At 43.1% G+C, this 18,253-nt stretch overlaps 2 protein-coding genes across 2 annotated transcripts; one reads left to right on the top strand and one right to left on the bottom strand.

Moving 5' to 3' along the window:
• The first annotated feature begins 100 nt into the window (after positions 1-100).
• Positions 101-3,428, top strand: ciao1 (cytosolic iron-sulfur assembly component 1). The gene is made up of 7 exons (XM_023394073.2): positions 101-518; positions 1,078-1,226; positions 1,308-1,419; positions 1,553-1,641; positions 1,730-1,931; positions 2,450-2,519; positions 2,906-3,428. The coding sequence occupies exons 1-7, from the start codon at positions 380-382 to the stop codon at positions 3,138-3,140; spliced, it is 996 nt and encodes a 331-aa protein (XP_023249841.1). The 5' UTR covers positions 101-379; the 3' UTR covers positions 3,141-3,428.
• On the bottom strand, positions 3,416-16,336 carry snrnp200 (small nuclear ribonucleoprotein 200 (U5)). Its single transcript, XM_023394072.2, has 44 exons — positions 16,057-16,336; positions 15,670-15,833; positions 14,790-14,961; positions 14,484-14,676; positions 14,294-14,349; positions 14,062-14,160; positions 13,818-13,970; positions 13,631-13,730; positions 13,402-13,538; positions 13,234-13,311; positions 12,915-13,088; positions 12,677-12,814; positions 12,427-12,582; positions 12,155-12,325; positions 11,853-12,046; positions 11,597-11,720; positions 11,247-11,396; positions 10,913-11,155; positions 10,644-10,832; positions 10,343-10,540; positions 10,075-10,227; positions 9,918-9,998; positions 9,587-9,670; positions 9,208-9,314; positions 9,006-9,124; positions 8,758-8,912; positions 8,478-8,667; positions 8,226-8,399; positions 7,948-8,108; positions 7,617-7,844; positions 7,302-7,493; positions 7,026-7,204; positions 6,768-6,919; positions 6,560-6,668; positions 6,357-6,465; positions 6,056-6,245; positions 5,773-5,937; positions 5,547-5,668; positions 5,283-5,426; positions 4,994-5,170; positions 4,729-4,889; positions 4,451-4,532; positions 4,260-4,352; positions 3,416-4,162 (listed from the first exon to the last, which is right to left on the bottom strand). The coding sequence occupies exons 1-44, from the start codon at positions 16,099-16,101 to the stop codon at positions 4,013-4,015; spliced, it is 6,411 nt and encodes a 2,136-aa protein (XP_023249840.1). The 5' UTR covers positions 16,102-16,336; the 3' UTR covers positions 3,416-4,012.
• Positions 16,337-18,253: the final 1,917 nt, after the last annotated feature.

The following is an 18,253-nucleotide window of genomic DNA, read 5'->3' on the forward strand; positions in this document are numbered from 1 at the left end:
CTGAAAGAAATAATTGTCCATTTGGTGCAAGTTATGTTTTAGTTTTTCTTCACGTTTGTGACAAGAAAAAAGAAAAATAACCCACAATGCTTCGCGTGAAGCATCTTGTAATCAAAGATGGCGGCATTTCCGATGTAGCTGTTTTTATGAACTTTTGTACTTTGTTCTCTGGTGCTAATTGTTGCGAATACATTCTCACTTTTCACCCAACTCCTCTTGACTCTGATCGGTGACTGTTATTTGGGTACAGCAGCGCTGCTTGTTTGTTCGGATTGTTACAGCGCGTCGCGGTGTTTCTGACGCGTTTATCTGGCGTCAGTTAACTGTCAGCTGTAACGGACAGGAGACAGGAAACATTAAAGATTTCACCAGCCCAGAAATGAAGGAGGCTCTGTCCCTGCTTCAGAGACTGAACGCACACCCGGACTCCCGGTGCTGGTTCGTCAGTTGGAGCCCGTCTGGGACGCTGCTGGCTTCATGCGGGGGCGATAAGACCATCCGGATATGGGGGCGAGAGGGTGAGCTGCCACCAGCATTAACTGAATGAGCAAAACATGAGGTTACACTGACTGAATAAAGGTCAGATAACATTATACTGCAACACTACAGCAGAGTTTGACAGGATGTGTCGACGTGTGATCCCAAAAGTCAGTGGTGATGATGTTTTATGTTCCTGTGATGCTTCTTTTTCTTACGTAGTCAAACTAGTGATAACACTTGCAATCATAGAAAATAATCTTCACCTTCATTCCCCATTTGTAATATCTAATGTATGAGTAGTTAGAAGTAAAAAAAGGTTAAAATGGTAAATAACTTGTTACAACAGGCACAGGTTAGGTGTGTAATTATATATCATGATATATTACAATTTCTGTAAATTCAATAGAGAAACGATTTCTTACATCAAGTAACTAGATAGAAATGTCTGTTTTGGTTAATGCAGCAACGTCCTGTAAATTAATTTTGCCATTAAGCAGTTATGTTTGCAGACCTGAAAATTGCCCTCTGTGTTTATTAAGAGAATGAAAGGCCTCATAATGGCTGACAACCTTCCTGACCTTTTCTTTTCTTTTTTAGGTGACTCTTGGATTTGTAAGAGTGTGCTTGAGGACGGACACCAGCGCACTGTGAGGAAGGTGGCATGGTCTCCCTGTGGGAATTATCTGGCCTCTGCCAGCTTTGATGCAACTACATGCATCTGGAAAAAGAAGAACGATGGCTTTGAGGTAAGATGAGATGTTTATATCTTCACTTTGTAAAATTCTGGAGCTTTTGCAGATTTTACCTTGTCTCACCTTTTCCTCTAGAGTTTGACTGTGCTGGAGGGACATGAAAACGAGGTCAAATGTGTGGCGTGGGCCCCTTCAGGGAACCTGTTAGCAACATGTAGCCGAGACAAGAGTGTCTGGGTCTGGGAAGGTTTGTGTTGAACTCCAGTGTGTCACTCTCATAGAGGCATGGCATGAATCTAATTCATAGTAGGAAATCAGCACATGTATTGTCCCTCCCAGTTTGTTAATAAAAATGATCTCTTTCCCTTTGTGTTTCACAGTGGATGAAGAAGACGAGTATGAATGCGTCACTGTTGTGAACTCCCACACACAAGATGTCAAGCATGTTGTGTGGCACCCAACCCAGGAGGTGGGTCCCACTCTGCTCTCCATGCACCTGAATGATTCCTCAATTTGTTGCACCATGCTTACCATGTATTTACTATGTGTTTTCACAGCTCATGGCTTCAGCCAGCTACGACAACAACATTTGTATTTACAGGGAAGAGGATGATGACTGGGAGTGCCGGGCCACTTTGAAAGGACACACATCCACAGTCTGGAGTTTGTCTTTTGATGCGACTGGACAGAGACTGGCCTCCTGCAGCGATGACCGCACCGTGAAGATTTGGAAGGAGTATCCAAATGAAGCTGGACAGGGTGAGTTGGTAGCAGCAGAGACTATTAGTCTCACTGTAGAATTAATAATAATTAAAAAAAGTCTCAATAAGAAAATGTGTTTTGACTTAACCTGACATAATTTCATATTCATTTGATTACTGACGAAAATTTTACCAACAAAAAGCACTTCATTAGGCCACGGTCATAGTTGGCTCTTAAAGGCTAACGAGCCCAGAAGCTGTTTACCACCGGGGACATTATTTAATATCAGTCTTATACATCATAGCACCTTTTTGTTCATTTTGACAACCCTCTAAAAATAACAGACATCTCTAGTTGCGCCTGATTGTCGTCAGTTTCTCATTTTTGATGCCTGAAATCATTTGCTATTAAGTTTGTTAGTAATTAAATTGTTATACAAACCTAAATTTGATACAAATATCTGTCAAAGCATATAAAAAGTATCTGAAAACGACAAACACGTGGGTAATTGGACAGATGCTGGTGGATTATTTTATCTCAAACTATTTAGTTTTCCGCTCTGCTTTGTTAAACAGGAGACTTGTCATGGAAGTGTGTTTGCACTCTGTCTGGGTACCATGGACGAGCAGTGTATGACATCGCCTGGTAAGACACATCTCATTTTCATAGATTGTACGGGTACAGTGCACTCTCATCGCAGATCAGTCTTTTCGTTCATCCAAGTTTTCTCATGCCTGTGGTGTAACGGCTCCAACATTTCTTATGTAGTGCAGTACGTTTGTTTTTCCAGACTATAGGTAGAATCTTTTTAAAGTCGAGGGAAGTGCGACATTTGGGGGTAAACATACAGACTTCCTTAGTATTGGTGCAGGGGTAAATTCTCTGTGTAAGAAGGAATTACATGAAACCTCCATTCAGGTTATCTGATCACCGGCTCAATAAGATGATTTAATTTTCATGTCAAATGTGATCTTCATCTGAGTTTGTCATCTTGTTAGAGCAGACTGAGATTTTTATGTGTTTGTGTTCAGGTGTCGGCTGACTGGTGCCTTGGTAACTGCCAGCGGTGACGACTCAGTGCGAGTGTTTAAGGAGGACGAGTCGTCTGATCCCGATCAGCCGGTGTTCTCGCTGGCTGCTCAGGTGACCAAGGCTCACAACCAGGACGTGAACTGTGTCGCCTGGAACCCAAAAGAGGCGGGACTGCTGGCCTCCTGCAGCGATAACGGAGAGATCGCCATCTGGAGATTCCAAGAAGAAGACTGAATGCGTGGTCGCTCACTGAACTAACAGTTACTGCAAGTTACACTGGGAACTTAGTGGTCCAGAGGTCACCACAATATTGTTCATTCAACTCTCACAGCAAGATTCTGCTTAATATGGTGTTTAAACATGTCACCTGTCATCTGTCATGTCTGTTTCTAAACTGATAATCATGCTTCATTGCATCTTGCAGTCTAAATATTTCTTTCTAAAAGCTCAAGTGGGAATTTATTCATTCATGTTTATATAAATAAATAAATAAATAAATAAAACAAACATTTTAAAAAACAATTATGTGGCTTCAGTTTATTGAAAAAAAAATATTCCAGACAGCACATCATACTAAAAAACATTTAGACCAGTCCAAGAACTTTTCATAATAAAACAATTAGTGAAAAATATAACTGGACAGTTTTCTTTTGTATTCAAACTCCTGATCTGGAAGAAGAGTGTAGCATCGCTAACTCAACACAGCAGACCAGCTTGATAAATGTGTTTATCACATTTCAGTCAGACCTGAAAACTGACAGTAGATCACCAAGTACAGAGTGTAATGGACTCAAAACCCAGAGCGGGGCTCCAGTTTGCCATGTATCTGTAATACATGTCTGATTATATTAACTGTATACAGGCCCTGTACACTATAATTCTGGACTGGTGTACATCATTCAAATGATTTAAACTGAGAAACAACCATCGGATAAAATGACATTGCTATTTTCACAAGAGCATAGAGGATGAATAATGACGTGTTTACAGACAGAGTGAGGGGACACGATTCAGGCTGAATATCTACAGTAAAAAACAAGGAAAAAACACCTGCTGATCCTTTATATCAAACAAAACCTCTGAGGCTGCAATGATCGAGTCACTGATTAGTCTGAGTCACTGTCTCCGTCGCTGTCGGCCTCCTTCACATCCACGCTGAACCTGTACTCCTGGTCACAGCCCATGTACGCGTCGCTCATGAAGTACAGGGTGTAGTTATGAACGCCCATCACTGGTGCAACAAAGTCCAGCTTGACCTGCAAAGAGAGGGACATAACCCATACACACAATGTCAGTTTTAAGAGCATTTGAAGCCACAGAGTATACTGTATAAAGTGGGAGACTCTCACTGACCTTTGCTTTCTGCTGAAGAGTCAACCTCTTGATAGAGATGAGGCTGTTGGATTTGGGGTCTCCGATCACCACCCACCAGCCCTCCTCACGTTTCTGTAACAATGACAAGTATTCACAAAAAAGCCATTACATGTCAATGAAAAAAATATATTATAGAGGCCTTTGGAAATGCCAAAACACATTGGATTTACCTGAGGGAAGAGAGGAGCGATGACAGGCCCAGTCACTTCCTCCTCTCTCTCCAGCTGAACCTGAACAAGAACTGGACTTCCACTGTGAACAAACATGAAGAAACACACATTAACATTTGCCAAAAATAACAATGTGTGATGAAAAAATGACACCATCATCTTTGTTAAGGGGATGTTATAACTTCTGTATTTCTTCCTTTGCAACATTATTACTTTATTTATATATCCATTTAGTCAAGTCTTCAAACAATGCTGCAGACAGGGAGAATTGTTCGTACCTTTTGATGTTTTCCTTTTCTGCCACTTCGTACGACAGCTCGATGTTGGGGTAGCGGTTACAGAAGCGAGCCACATCGGCCATCTGACTGTCTGAGAGCTGCAGCAAAGCAGTTCTGTCTTCATCCTCCATCTCCATGATGTCAAAGATACTCTCCACATCCTGGTGAGAAGAACAGGGATAAATTGGTCAGTTTTAATAAGCGTATGATCCGTGATGAGTTGGATTTTATGAAGTGCATTTAGTGCAAGAAAACACTTTGTCACCCTGTCTGTGCAGCGCTTGATGTGCTCTGAGGTGAAGAAGGGCAGCTGTTTGAGGTACGAGTCCTTGGACCACATGGCCTGGGTGACCATCTGTGCCAGCTCCATGGCTGCCAGTGCAGGACTCAGCCAGCCGTTACTGGACAGCACGTCCACACAGGCCTGGATAAGACGGATCGCCTGCAAACACAACAAACACGGACGTTTAATATACATAATGCAATCAGAAACCAGAAACATGACTGTCAGAAGCTTAGTTCTCCTCAGTGGCTAGATAATCACTAATCTGTACCTTGCTCAGGATCTCCTCTGTGTCAGACTGCAGCTCAGCACTCAGCTGCATCCTGGAGAGATGAGCCTGCAGCAGCAGATTCGTCTTCACATGGGGATCGTTGAACTTAGGGTTGTTCAGTTTGTGGGGAACTTTCTGTGCCAGCTGAAAAGCAAGAATAAAGCAGCAAAATGAAATTTCTTCTTACTGACAAAGTATGGATGTGTTAATATTATTGTGTAGATTATTAGTTATATTTGTGTCCTGTCAGTTTGCTGTATTTACCTGTCGCAGAAGAGCGTCCTCGTGGTGTCTGATGGGAATGTTCTTGTACTCGGCGGCATTAGAAATGATCTCAATCAAGCCACGGATCTTTGTCTTGGCGTTCAGGGACATGCTGAACAACTCTGCCAAACACAAAAATAGAGCAACAAAGTCATGTTTGAATTCCAACATGAAGGATCTATGATTACCGTGACAGTCAGGCAATGATAACAGATTCTCAACAAACCGATGGTGGTGTAGTTGATGTAGTAGTAGGCAGCGATCATGCCCAGATTGAGGGGTGCTACATCCATCTCATCCTCTATGCTGATGCACTTGGACTGTTCCAGGTCATGTAATGTGTTTTCTACCAGCTCAGACAGGTGGTCTGACAGGTGACGATGGGACATGCCTGACAAGGTAAGAGGAGAGCTAAGAAGTTGTTCTCAACATCTGATCCAGTAAAAACAAAACTATTTTTATTTAAAAAATCTTTTTTTGCCATATAAAACCAACAGGAAGACACTCACCTTGCAGGTTGTAGTAGTTGGGGTTCTGGGTCATACGGCGGTAAAGGAATGTCCACGTCAGGTAGTCCACAGCGTCCTGCTTGTTCTCCACTGTCTTGGTGACGATCTCAGCGTTGAAGTGGTCATGGAGGCAGTGATCCAAGTGAGACTCCACCGGCAGCGGCTCGTACAGGAACTTCTTGAAGAAGTCCTATCAAGAAAACAAAAAGGAATCGTTTGGCTTGTTCTTATTGTCGCAGAGTCGCTGCTTTAGCCCAAGTAACAGTTTTCAAAAGACAGAAAACAACAGAGGTCCTTCTACCTTCTTGGAGCCCTGACACATGATGACACAACGTCCCTCGTCATCTAGCATGGGTCTGTTTGCCTTGCCCACCATCTGCAGGACGTCATATATGGGATAGTCCACATATCTGAGAGGATGAGGGAAAACAGTGGAACAATATCACTAACACAATACATCAGACACATACACACCTTTTGAAATTTAACTAGTGGGAGCCTTACGCATGGATTTTGCCATTGTAGTACTGGGTGTCCATGACAATGACGAGGTGAGCCGAGATGTTGATGCCCCAGCAGAGTGAGCGAGAGGACACCACCACCTGAACAGCTCCTGTACAGAAAGGAGAAGAACAAAAGATACCGAAAATTATTATTCAGTTTTAAACTTACACAGTCTAAGCTGAGAGTGTAGCGCAGGAGTGAGTCATACCGGAGTTGAAGAGCTGCTCCACTATTTTACGTTCAGTTGCAGACAGGCCCTCGTGCAGGTAGCCTACGCCGTTGGCCAGAGTCTCTCTCAAAGTTGAATCATTTATTTTCTCCAGGAATGGTGCGAGGTCTTTCTCAGTGCAATGCAAGAACCTGGAGAGAAAGAGAAATTTATTCTTCATCCAGTGTGGAGATGTAGCAGCAACATTCCTCGACAACATTCCTCATCTGAAGGCACAATTTCACTGCAGTGACTGACCTCTGAGGAACCACATCGGCAGCACAGAAAGTGAGGATGTCGATGGCTGTGAGGCGAGTCTGTCTGCGGGAGGGAACAAACACCACGGCCGGTTTGGAGGGAGAGTGCTTCATGATGGCGTGGTACACTGGCTTAGCCATAGACAGCAGGCGAGTCTGAGTGTGACTCACATTAAAGCCCTGAACAGGACAGAGAAGAAAAACAGAAAATCGTGAATTTGAATCTTCTAGCTTAGACAAATCCCTGTGTTTGTTGACTAGCACACTGTTCACAGACCTGGATGTGCAGCTCCAGAGGCACGGGCCTGACGTTGGGGTGGAAGTTGAATGTGGCTGTGGTACTGCAGCCCAGCCAGTGGGCCACATCTTTGGCGTTGGACAAAGATGAGCTGAGGGCCACGATGCGGATGGGACGCTCAATCTGAGAGGAGATGTACCTCATCCTGGAGCAGATGACCTCTAACACAGGCTAATGAAAAGAAACAAGGGACATTAACAAAATGCACTGCCTACAAATGACTACTGCAGTGCACACACAATGTGTGCAACATCTCTCACTGAGATGCAGCACAAAGCGGGATTGTGTTCTTACCCCGTTTTCTCCTCCGATGAGGTGTGCCTCATCCACAATGAACAGGCTGACGTTCTGCACGTTCTTCCTCTGTTTCCAGCGGCGGGACAGAATGTCCCATTTGTCAGGGGTACTGACGATAATGTCACCTTTTCCCAAGAGCTTCAGATCTGTGCTCGTCTCCCCCGTCAGCAGCACCACCTTCTTGTTCAGGATGTCCTGGAACTTCTGGTGCCAGTCGACAAATACCTGCAAGACCAAGATTAACATGATTATTAATTATGTTAGATGGGAAAAGTAAGCAACGCTAAGCTGCGATAAGTACACTTTCTGCTTGCAAGTGACTTCATACCTGTTCAGCCAGTGCTTCCATGGGTGTGATATAGACACAGCGACCTTCTGCATTGTGCAGCAGCATCCTCAGAATTGCAAACTCAGCACAGATGGTCTTCCCACTGCCAGTAGGAGCTCCCACAAACACATTATCGTCACTGTTGTACACAGCATTGAACACTGTGGGGACGGGAACAAAACAAATGAGTCTAGTAAGCAACATGAAATTCACCTATCCTTTGATGAATGACACGTCTTTTGGATGAATAGCGGACACTTTGGTTTCTTGTTCTGTACCTTGGGTCTGAATGGGGTTGAAGAAGGGGAACTTGTTCTGGTAGAGAGCCTCAAAGGAAGAGTTCCTGAGAGCGGTGACAGGCAGAGGCTGCAGGTCCAGCAGCTCAGTGGGCGGGGGGTACTTCTCCGGTAGGATCAAGTGACGGAAGGATACCGGCAGCTGAGTCTCACAGGCTGAAATAAATAAAGCAGTTAGTTGAAATGCTTCCATAAACATCATGTGAATTTTGTAACGCGTATCTAATTACTTACAGAGCCATCGGTCTGAAACCACACGGATGAAGTACTGCGGCGGCAGAGGCTCGAACACTGGGACAAAGAAAGTCACAAGGTGTTCGTCCTGGGCGTACTTGGCTTTGAGCAGGAAGTACTCGTGGTGGAGGATGACCTCACTGTCCACATCCTCAACCAGGATCCAGAACGCCTCAGATGATCCATGAATCTAAGTGGGAAGATTATTTGTTTGTCAGCAGGCTGAGAAACAGAGGCACTTGAGGTGCAGCACATGATGAATACTTCTCTCACTACTGACCTTGTCATCCCACTGGAAGTCAGGAGTGATGGTGAGCTCCACCTTCAGCGTGGAGCGGGTGATGGGCTGCAGATGAACGGCCAGGTCCAGTTTGGGGAACTGGTGGACATATTTGTGGATGGTCTTCCCCATCTTAGGCATTCGGATCAACTCACCTGAGGGAAAAAAAAATCAAACATATGACTTCCAAGTACTCTCCAGGCTGAGGAGGGAATTCCATGATCATGTTGTAGGGGAAGAAAACCCACCAATCTCATTGTGGTTGAGGTCGTAGAGACGCTCGAAGGGGAAGTTTTTCTTCTCTATCTTCTTGATCACTTCCTCTGGCAGTTTCTTAAACTGACGCAGCGGAGACATCGACTGCCACCTGTGGAGATGCAGAGTTATCAGTGTCTTGCCTTGGCTCGCCAAAGTCTATGTTAATTCTGAAGAGAAAACTTTTAGACCTACATTCTTTTATCAATCATCTTGCAGAGATTCATGGTCTTGTCTGTGAGTTGAGCCCAGCCTCTGTTCAGCACAATCTCAAATATGGCGCGCATAAGTCGTCCAGCACTCTGGAAGAAAAAAATATATAATCATTCAAAAACTTTTATATACATTTATCATGGACGACAAGAGTATTTATGGATAGTTACATTTGGCATCAGTACATATGGATATGGAATATGTCGTCATAGGACTCTGTTTTCTTTCAATTCAAGATTAAAAACATTTTAGGAAAAGCACTCATTTACATGTAAAGTTTATGGAAACAGCCATTCAAAAGAAAAAGGAAAAACTAAACGTCAACAGAAAAACAATGAAAAAACTGCATGTAACACTGTACCTGTGTGACATACACCATGTCTGCCATGAGAGCGAAGCCTTCCAGTTTGAGCTGGGAGATGTACGCCTGCAGCAGCACGTTGATCTGAAATAAGAACACGGAGATGTACGACAATGTATCACTTTAATGCTGCTTGTTAAATCTATGCACTTGAAAAACATACACATCAAACCACAGTCATGATCCGAACTAGATCATACATAGTAGTTAACTGTGGCAGCGTATCATTAACTTATAAATGAAAACTAATCAAGAGAAATATTTTTGGTTGTTGCTTTTCTGACCAAACACAATAATTTCAGTTTTCCTCATCACTGCTTATGTGTGCTACCTTGGCACTGGGCTCCTCGATGCTTTCCTTCACAGGAATAGGAACTCTTTCCAGCAGCTTCTGGAGCTCCAGCTTCTCCTCCTAAAAGACAAAGCTTTGTGTTAATATTTAACTTCAGCATGTTTCAAACCACCGTATCTGTCTGGAGTCGACATACCTCTCTCACTGTGATGTTCCTGAACTCTGAGGAAAGTGAAAAGACTCTGAAGAGCTCAATCTCACTGAGAGTGGGTTTCAGCAGCTGGTTGTAGGTTTGAATGGAGTCATGAGTGATGTAGAAGTGACTGGCAATGCGTCCCAGGTCTGTAACCTTTAAGTACAGACACACAAAAGTCAACCATTAATATTATGAAATCCAATTCATAGTTAAACACTGGAACCACAAAAAGACATTAAAACGCCAACCCATCTGGAGAGGTCTATACCTGGAAGCTGCCGGTCCTCTTGTCATATTTGATCAGGCTGTTCTTGTCCAGAACATTTGCTGCCGTGTGCACCAGGTCCATCCTGCGCCTCTCCAGCAGGGGGTCTGAACTGCGGTCATCGTGAGAGACTCCATACAGAGTGGGGTTGCGGAGCAAGCGGACGTACAGGTAGGTGTAGCCGAGCCAGTTCACAGCGTCCTGACACACAAAATATGAGAAATTACCCAAACTGAAGAGGAACAGAACATTTGATCAGGTCCTTACGCCTTTAACAAAGCATCTGTACACGACAGTCACTAACCTTTACATTCTGCACGTTGCCCAGTACGATCTCTGCATTCAGCATGTCGGGCAGCTTGCCCACCATCTGACTCTCGATGGGCAGTTGCTGGTTGAGCAAGGACAGATAATACTGCAGCTCTCCGTGGGACGTGATCAGGATTCCCTCTCCCTTGGTGTCGTACTGAGGACGACCAGCTCGACCGAGCATCTGAAATCAGAATTATTACTGTTAGTGACGTTACGAAGACTGCTTCACTGCAGCTTCGTAATGATCCAGTCTATACTGACCTGTAAAATGTCCAGGGCTCCAAGCTCAGTCCATCTGCCTTTCTCTGGGCTGTACACCTGCGTTCCTTTGATGATGACGGTGTGTGCTGGCAGGTTGACACCCCAAGCCAGAGTGGCTGTAGACACCAGAACCTGAATGTGTCTATCAGCAAACAGATCCTCTACCAGCGTACGGTCCACTCTGGTCATACCAGCATGGTGGATCGCGAAACCATAAGGCAGCAAATCCTTCAGCTCGAGGTTCTGGGATTTGAAAGTTCAGGTGTAAATCAAACGGGACTGAGCACCAAAGAAACTTTGAATTTGGTCATCTATCTCGGTGGAGTTAACTCACCTTGCACTGCTCTGCCTCAGTTCTCAACACTTCTGTGGATGCTGACCCCTCTCTTAGGAAAAGACCCAGTGTGTCCTTCTCCAAGCACATGTCTCTTATAGCCCTGGCGGTCTTTCCCGTCTCCTTCCTGGAGTGGACAAACACCAGCACCTATTGGAGACAAATGAATGTCAGCAGTCTTTCAAATCTGGTTACACACTGTTGAAGACCAACGTTAGTTCAGCAGGTAGTGGTGATCACCTGCATATGTAGTTACAGAGTTCTAAATAGTTGTGGATCTAGTTTCTTCCTCACAGTAATAAGGTCAGTAAATGAGGTTACCTTGGAAGAACAAGTCAGACAGGACTCACCTGGTTCTTTCCAGCATGCTCCATTATCTTTTCATACACAATCTCATTCATGATCTGGAAGCGTTTGATGGCCTTCTTCTCTGTGATGCCGACATAAGTTTGCTCCAAGGGCACAGGGCGGAAACTACAGAGGAAAAACGGGTGGTTATCAGATGAATATGCAAAAAGTGCAACTGATAAAAAGCATGTAGCTGTGGAAAGTGTCGTCTGAACTCCAAACATGATTGCTCATGTGTTAACCTTTTTTTTTTTTTACCTGTTGTCGAAGTAGAAGAGTCCCTTGGCAGGATCTACACGCAGGCAGGTGGCCACATCCTCGTAGTTGGGAAGTGTGGCGCTGAGACCCAGCAGACGCACATCCTCCTGGGTCAGCTCCACATTGCGGATGGTCCTCGCCACGAGAGATTCCAGCACGGGTCCACGGTCATCGTGCAGCAGGTGGATTTCATCCTGCGTGATACATTCACTTAGTTATCATGAGAGTCTATGTCGAATAAATTTGGTTTATGATGCGTGTTTCCTGACAAAACCCTTCTTCAACACATTGACATCACTTACAATGATAATTAGGCGCACTAGCTGGGTGTAGGTACGCTCTCCACCTTTACGGGTGATGATGTCCCACTTCTCCGGGGTGCACACGATGATTTGAGTAGCGTTAATCTCCTCTTTACAGAGCTGGTGGTCTCCTGTCAGCTCAGACACCGTGATGCCGTAACTTGCCAAACGCTGGGATGAAAAGAGAAGTAAAAGCGTTTTTTTTGTAGATCTCAACATGTAAATGACCTCAGAGTGTGTATACAAGGCTCTGGAGGAGAGACGAGGCTTACCTTACTAAAACTTCCCACCATCTCTTGTACTAGTGAGCGCATAGGTGCGATGTAGATGATTTTGAAGTCATCCACATTTATGGTTCCATCTAGATTTATGTGCTTTCCAATTTCCCTCAACATTGCCATCAGGGCAACGTTGGTCTTACCAGCTCCCTGTGTGCACAAAGAAAATCAGAATTATAGAAAAAAAAAAGTACACTTGGGAGAAACTGTTACAATGCTTTTGGCTTTAACAACATTTTCTTACCGTAGGTGCACAAACAAGCAGGTTCTCATCCGTCTCCATGGTGGTTTTGAACAGCTTGCTCTGGATGCGGTTCAAGGTTTTGAATCCTTCAAATCCTGCCTGGGCATACTTTGGCAGCTTCTCAATAGCAACAAGTACCTGATGACATGATGAGATTTAGGTCATTAACAAATCTAACCAGTGGATATCAAGTAGAAACCTTTGAAATGAGTCGTAATGAGACACACAACCAACAAACCTCATCGTCAGCAAAAGGCTTGGGTTTGAGGGCGGGCACATGAACCTCTTCATAACCTTTGCGCTGTTTGCGAAAAGAGCCGTCTGGCAGCTGGCAACGCTTGTTGGCCATGAAGTGGCTGCCCTGGGTAAAGGCCAGATCCTCGAGGTCTAGCAGCTGCCGAGGGGCCAATGACTGTTGGCGAAGCAGAAAAGAAAATGTCAACTTTATTGTATACATACCTGTATGGCAGTGATACAGATGCCAATTTTATCACCCAATGTAGTGAAACTACAACTGTCAACCTGCTCACATGATGTGACAGTGTTGCATTATTTACCTCTCCGTGGTCAATGTCCATCGCTTCCAAGTCATCAACACGAGATTTCCTCACCCTCTCCCTGCGAGATCGCTCCTCCTACAAACACAAAATATCACGTGACGGACTGAACAAGAAAATCAATTTATGCAAAAATGTTCACATAATTCAACAGACAACTGGTCTTACTCTAATAATATCCTCCTTCTCTGTCTCTTGCAGCTGGTAAAGAATCTTTGACAGCTCCTGATCAGACTCCATCTTTCCTATGATCCGTTCCTTCTCTGCCTCACTCTGAGCGCTTGCCAGCATGGTACAATACTGAACTGTGTGCCAGAAGGAAGAACAAAATGATCAACTTCAAACAGGCGAAAAATACAACGATCTGAAACCTTGTCATATTACAACACAGACTTACTCATGCGGCGATGCTGACGGAGGATTTTGATGAAATCGAAGGTGTTGAATCCCAGCAGCAACACCAGCTGGTTCTCACATTCTCTATCATCGCTGGCCGTCTGTGAAATACAGAGAAAGACGACGGATGAGCCAGTATGACAAAGATACATGTATCTGCTCCAAACAAAATAAGATGACAAACATACCTTCAGAATTTCCAAGACTTCATCAGCCTTCTTTTGTGAGACAATGGCATCGTCATAGAAACGGCTGAGCTGACGCTGGAGCCAAAAGGCATCGATGTCTCGAGGATGCAGATCTTTTTTCTTCACCGTCATCACATCACCTGTGGCGCCAAGCTACATGAGAAATAATTTATTATTACAATAGTTTGTATTAATTCACAAAAACTTAATGCAGTACAGGTATTGATGTAGATGTTGCACTTACATTGGCTGAAAGAGTGCAGCCCAGTTCTGCTTCCTCTCCTTCACTGTCTTCATCCGAGTGTTCATCTCGTACCTCACCAAACTGGTCTTCATCCCCTTCCTACATAATAAGAAAAGAAAAATTAGGGACACAACCTATTCAGCCCAAATTTTTCAAAGCTAAAACTTTTGAGCTGCATCTGCTCCAACTTCAGAGTTGAAATTCTTAAAGAAAAGAAAAAAAATATCTTCACCTCTTCATCAGATTCAAACTGGACGTTCACACCATACGTTTCATCGATGTTGTCATCTGGGGATATAAAATATAGTGAGCAATCACAAAAAAATTGACAGATAACATGAGACCGTCAGCAAGGTGGCTTCTGTTAGACTAGAGCAAAAAGTACTATAACATTACTCCGTAGCTGCTTCCCATGTACTTACCCATGTTCTGTAAATCCTTGTCCCCCCCATAGTCTGTGATCTTCTTGCCCAGATTGACCAACACATGGTAGCGAGTGTCATCAGCGGGTCCAAGAAGCTGCTCGACTTCACGCCGCCTTTCTTTATCCCTCATTTTGTCATTCTTCAGCACTGCTAACACTTCATCAGCCGCTCCACATAGGATATCCCGTGGCTGCAGATGAGATATAACACCCAAGTGAAATGACACATAAGGTGTTGGTGACTGATGAAAAGAAAATAACACGAGATGACTTTTCAAAAGCAGCTGTTGTCATGTTGACTGACCTGATCTCCCAAAGCAGCATGAATGAAGCTGAGCAACACCTCATAGGTCTCTCTGGTTTCTTTGGTTTTTGGCTTGTACACGATGCCCACCATTTCATCAATGCCTTCAGACAGAAGGGTAAAGCCCTTCATTTTGTTGATATCGTGCCTGTCCTCATCTCTTTTTCGCCTCCTGTATAGACCGGTTTAAGGAGACAGGATTAAGGCTAGTGTCACTCAACAGGGACAGGAACAACAAAACTAATGTTCATTAAAAAGATCATACATGAAAAGCTTTAGCCATGTCAATGGCCAATACTTTCCAGAGTTGAGCACAGATTTTTTTGTTTTTCCTTCATCTCAATGCAGAACGAGAATCACCTTGCAGAGCCTTCAAACATTACTGAAGGATAAGCCATTACAGTCAATATTTAGAAACTATAAGTTTTTCAAAGTTATGTTATCAGTGAGCTGTAAACCAAATGAAAATACATATTGTTTTGAAACACCAGTTCGTGATAACATCAATGAATTTGATGTGATCGGTGAGAATATCAAATGCGCTGGCAAAAGGCAATCACTGTTTTGCAATTGACTTTTGGACTTGATTGTTTATATTATTCTTTTAAAAACAAAGATTATACCGATTAATGTTTTTATTCTTATCTGGATTTGAAATTTCAACGATAAGAAAAGCATTAAACAGTGAAGTAAAAATGAAAAATGTCAGCTTCCCAAAAACCTTTTGAACACAATGTAAAAGACAATGTAACAATTTCAAGGGGAAAAAACTCGATAACGTTAAATGTTCAACCCATACACTTCAGTGTATGTGGAGGTAATTTCAGTTTGCTGCTTTAACTTGGCAAAGACAGCGAAATATGTTGTTGACAGTACTGACTTGTCTCGTCTCTCCTCCAGCTTCTGAGGTTTGGTCCTCTGTGCCTTGTCACCCATCTTGGTCCCCTCCAGCTTCCCCACCAGGGACAGGACCTCTCCGGTGGGCTCATCTCTCCGTGTGCGGTCGATCAGAGAGCGATCAGCTTGCAACACCAAGTTTGAGTTCTAACAACCAAAACACAAAGACGACGGGATCAGTCAATGACTTTCCCCACTGTTCACGGCTACAGCTAGGCTAACTGCTAGTTAGCAAGAAGGCTAGCTAAACAAGAAGCGACCCGAATTAAAAACATTTAACCTCGCTTTTTAGTTCGATAATATAACAACATATAAAACTTCCCACTTCTCATATGTTGGTGTTTATGTGTTTCTATGCAGACATACTCACCGCTTTGTACTCATACTGCAGGCTACGAGCAGTAACATCCGCCATGGTGCGGCTTTCGTCTGTTAGCTTCTACCGCTCTTTTTACTGCCAGTGAACCAGACCGCCGACTCTAAACATCCACAGAGCTGACCTGACTCTGCCTTTTTCACGGAGACACTGTGAGCATCGGTGCAGAGTTTAGATTTGTAGCATAAGGTACTTTTCACAGTGTCCGAGTTTCACACAAAGTGCGTTTCCCATACGTTACAATGGCTCCGCTAACACGAGCGCACAACAAGCTTTGCCGAGACTTTCCTTTTCCGGTGTCACAGGTTAGATCAGGTACAGACAACAAAAACGAGTAGCGCCCCCTGCAGGCCTCCTTCATTTCAGCACACTTTCGGTCTTAAAATTTCCCACCCACAATAGAGTATTTACAGACAACCCCTTCCATCTTTGCCTTTTCATCCTTGGCTGCATATAACGATAGATTAACAATGATTAACCCTATCGGTACAACTGCACTGTGAATGGTCTGTTAAACCACATCCACGGACAGATTTTGATACAGACATGTAGATCTCTTTGTAGCTGTGTCACTTTGTGGTCATTTCACATCCTTTTGTGTTTGTTTCACATCTGTTCCATCTCTTTACACATTTATGTATGTCTCTTTACTAGTTTTGCTTCTCTTAGTGGTGTTTTAGTGGCCTTTTGCATCTTTTTGGCAGTTTTACTTGTCTTTGTGGTCATTTTAAGTTTTCATGGTCATCTTGTGTCACCTTATAGCTGCTATTTTGCATCTCTTTGTGGTCATTTTGTATCTTCCTCACTCTGTCTTGTCTATCATTTTGTCATTTTGTGTGTCTTTGTTGTGGTCTTGCACCTCTTTGTAGTTGTTTCCTCTTGTGGGTTGGCCAGTTTAGTGATCCATCCGTGACCGCAAACCAAGCCCAATATTTTAAAAAGAAAGATTTCATGTTGCATTCAGGTATGATGGTTGATCTATCTAAGAGATCAGACTTGTCCAGATTTGATCAACAGTTCCTTCTGTCCCACAAAAAAATAGATACAAAATCCATTTAACCATACTTTGTATATAGTTCATCTGTGGAGCATTTATTCTTTTTTTTTTGTTTGTTTGTTTTTTTAAACACTGCAGTTCTCTTTTGAAAACCTGAAACCCCTGTTATGTTTCCTAAAAAATATCAGAATGATTATTTATCTATTCATTTTAAAAAGGCTATAACCTAATACACTGGTGAATATAGATCTTTGCCAACTTCCTGGTTGTGTCAAAAAGGAGGAGACATCCCTCTCTATTAATAACCATAAACTCACTTTATGTTTCCATGAAATTACATGTGCAATGTACACAATAGCTGGATGCAAATAACGCTGTGCAATTTTTTAAAATGCTATATAATGTAAATGCTCTGTGTAATATGTTTCAATATTTTCAATACTTTTTTTGTTTTGAATCTGAATGCAATTACGTATTTCTCTGTTTGCACATTACGTACATATCTTTGTAAATATCTCTTCAAATTCAAGTACTTATATTGTACACATGTTCTTATTTATGGTTGCTTTTTTTTTCTACTTTATTCCATTGTTATACTTTTTTGTTCTACCTCGTTTTCCTATGCTGTAGTAACAAGTGAATTTCCCCGGTGTGGAATCAATAAAGGTTTATCTTATCTTATTCCTGTTCATATAATATGTACATACTCTAAGTATGTATGCATGTGCCTTAGTAATTATGTAGTGATGTGTTTCACTTGGATATGTGTCGGTCCTGTTTGATGTATGGTAAATGGACCGTGCTAATACAGCATTCACATCCAGATGGCAGCATCGAGAGCAACTTGGAGTTCAGTGTCTTGCTCAAGGACAGTTTGACTTGTGGACAGGATGAGCCAGTGATCAAACACCAACCCGGCGATCAATGGACGGTCTCCTGAGTCATAGATGCCCGCAAATATGTACAAATGCTTCCTGTGAGTATTCATTATACATGGATGTGAAAGTGAAGTGATATGACAATTGTATGTGCAAATGCTGAACATGCTTGTGTGTGCATGCTGTGTGTATGTATGCAAAAAGGTGTTATTTTTAACCCAAATTACTTCTCTTACTAATGTACTATGAGATGCAGTGGGCACTTAAGATAAAATATAGAAACAATGATACGTAAGTGAGACACACACACACACAC

The sequence above is a fragment of the Seriola lalandi genome, unplaced genomic scaffold, assembly GCF_002814215.2.
Source record: "Seriola lalandi dorsalis isolate HSWRI2012SDOR001 ecotype SW California unplaced genomic scaffold, Sedor1 jcf7180002054945, whole genome shotgun sequence".
In the NCBI taxonomy this organism is placed as follows: Eukaryota; Metazoa; Chordata; class Actinopteri; order Carangiformes; family Carangidae; genus Seriola; species Seriola lalandi.

Coding starts and splice junctions, on each gene's coding strand:
- ciao1 (XM_023394073.2), top strand. CDS start 380: ATGAAGGAGGCTCTGTCCCTGCTTCAGAGACTGAACGCACACCCGGAC. Junction 519..1,077: donor CCGGATATGGGGGCGAGAGG/GTGAGCTGCCAC, acceptor TTTCTTTTTTAG/GTGACTCTTGGATTTGTAAG. Junction 1,420..1,552: donor GAGTGTCTGGGTCTGGGAAG/GTTTGTGTTGAA, acceptor TGTGTTTCACAG/TGGATGAAGAAGACGAGTAT.
- snrnp200 (XM_023394072.2), bottom strand. CDS start 16,101: ATGGCGGATGTTACTGCTCGTAGCCTGCAGTATGAGTACAAAGCG. Junction 12,583..12,676: donor TGCTTGTTTGTGCACCTACG/GTAAGAAAATGT, acceptor TTGTGCACACAG/GGAGCTGGTAAGACCAACGT. Junction 6,920..7,025: donor GCCGATGTGGTTCCTCAGAG/GTCAGTCACTGC, acceptor CTTTCTCTCCAG/GTTCTTGCATTGCACTGAGA.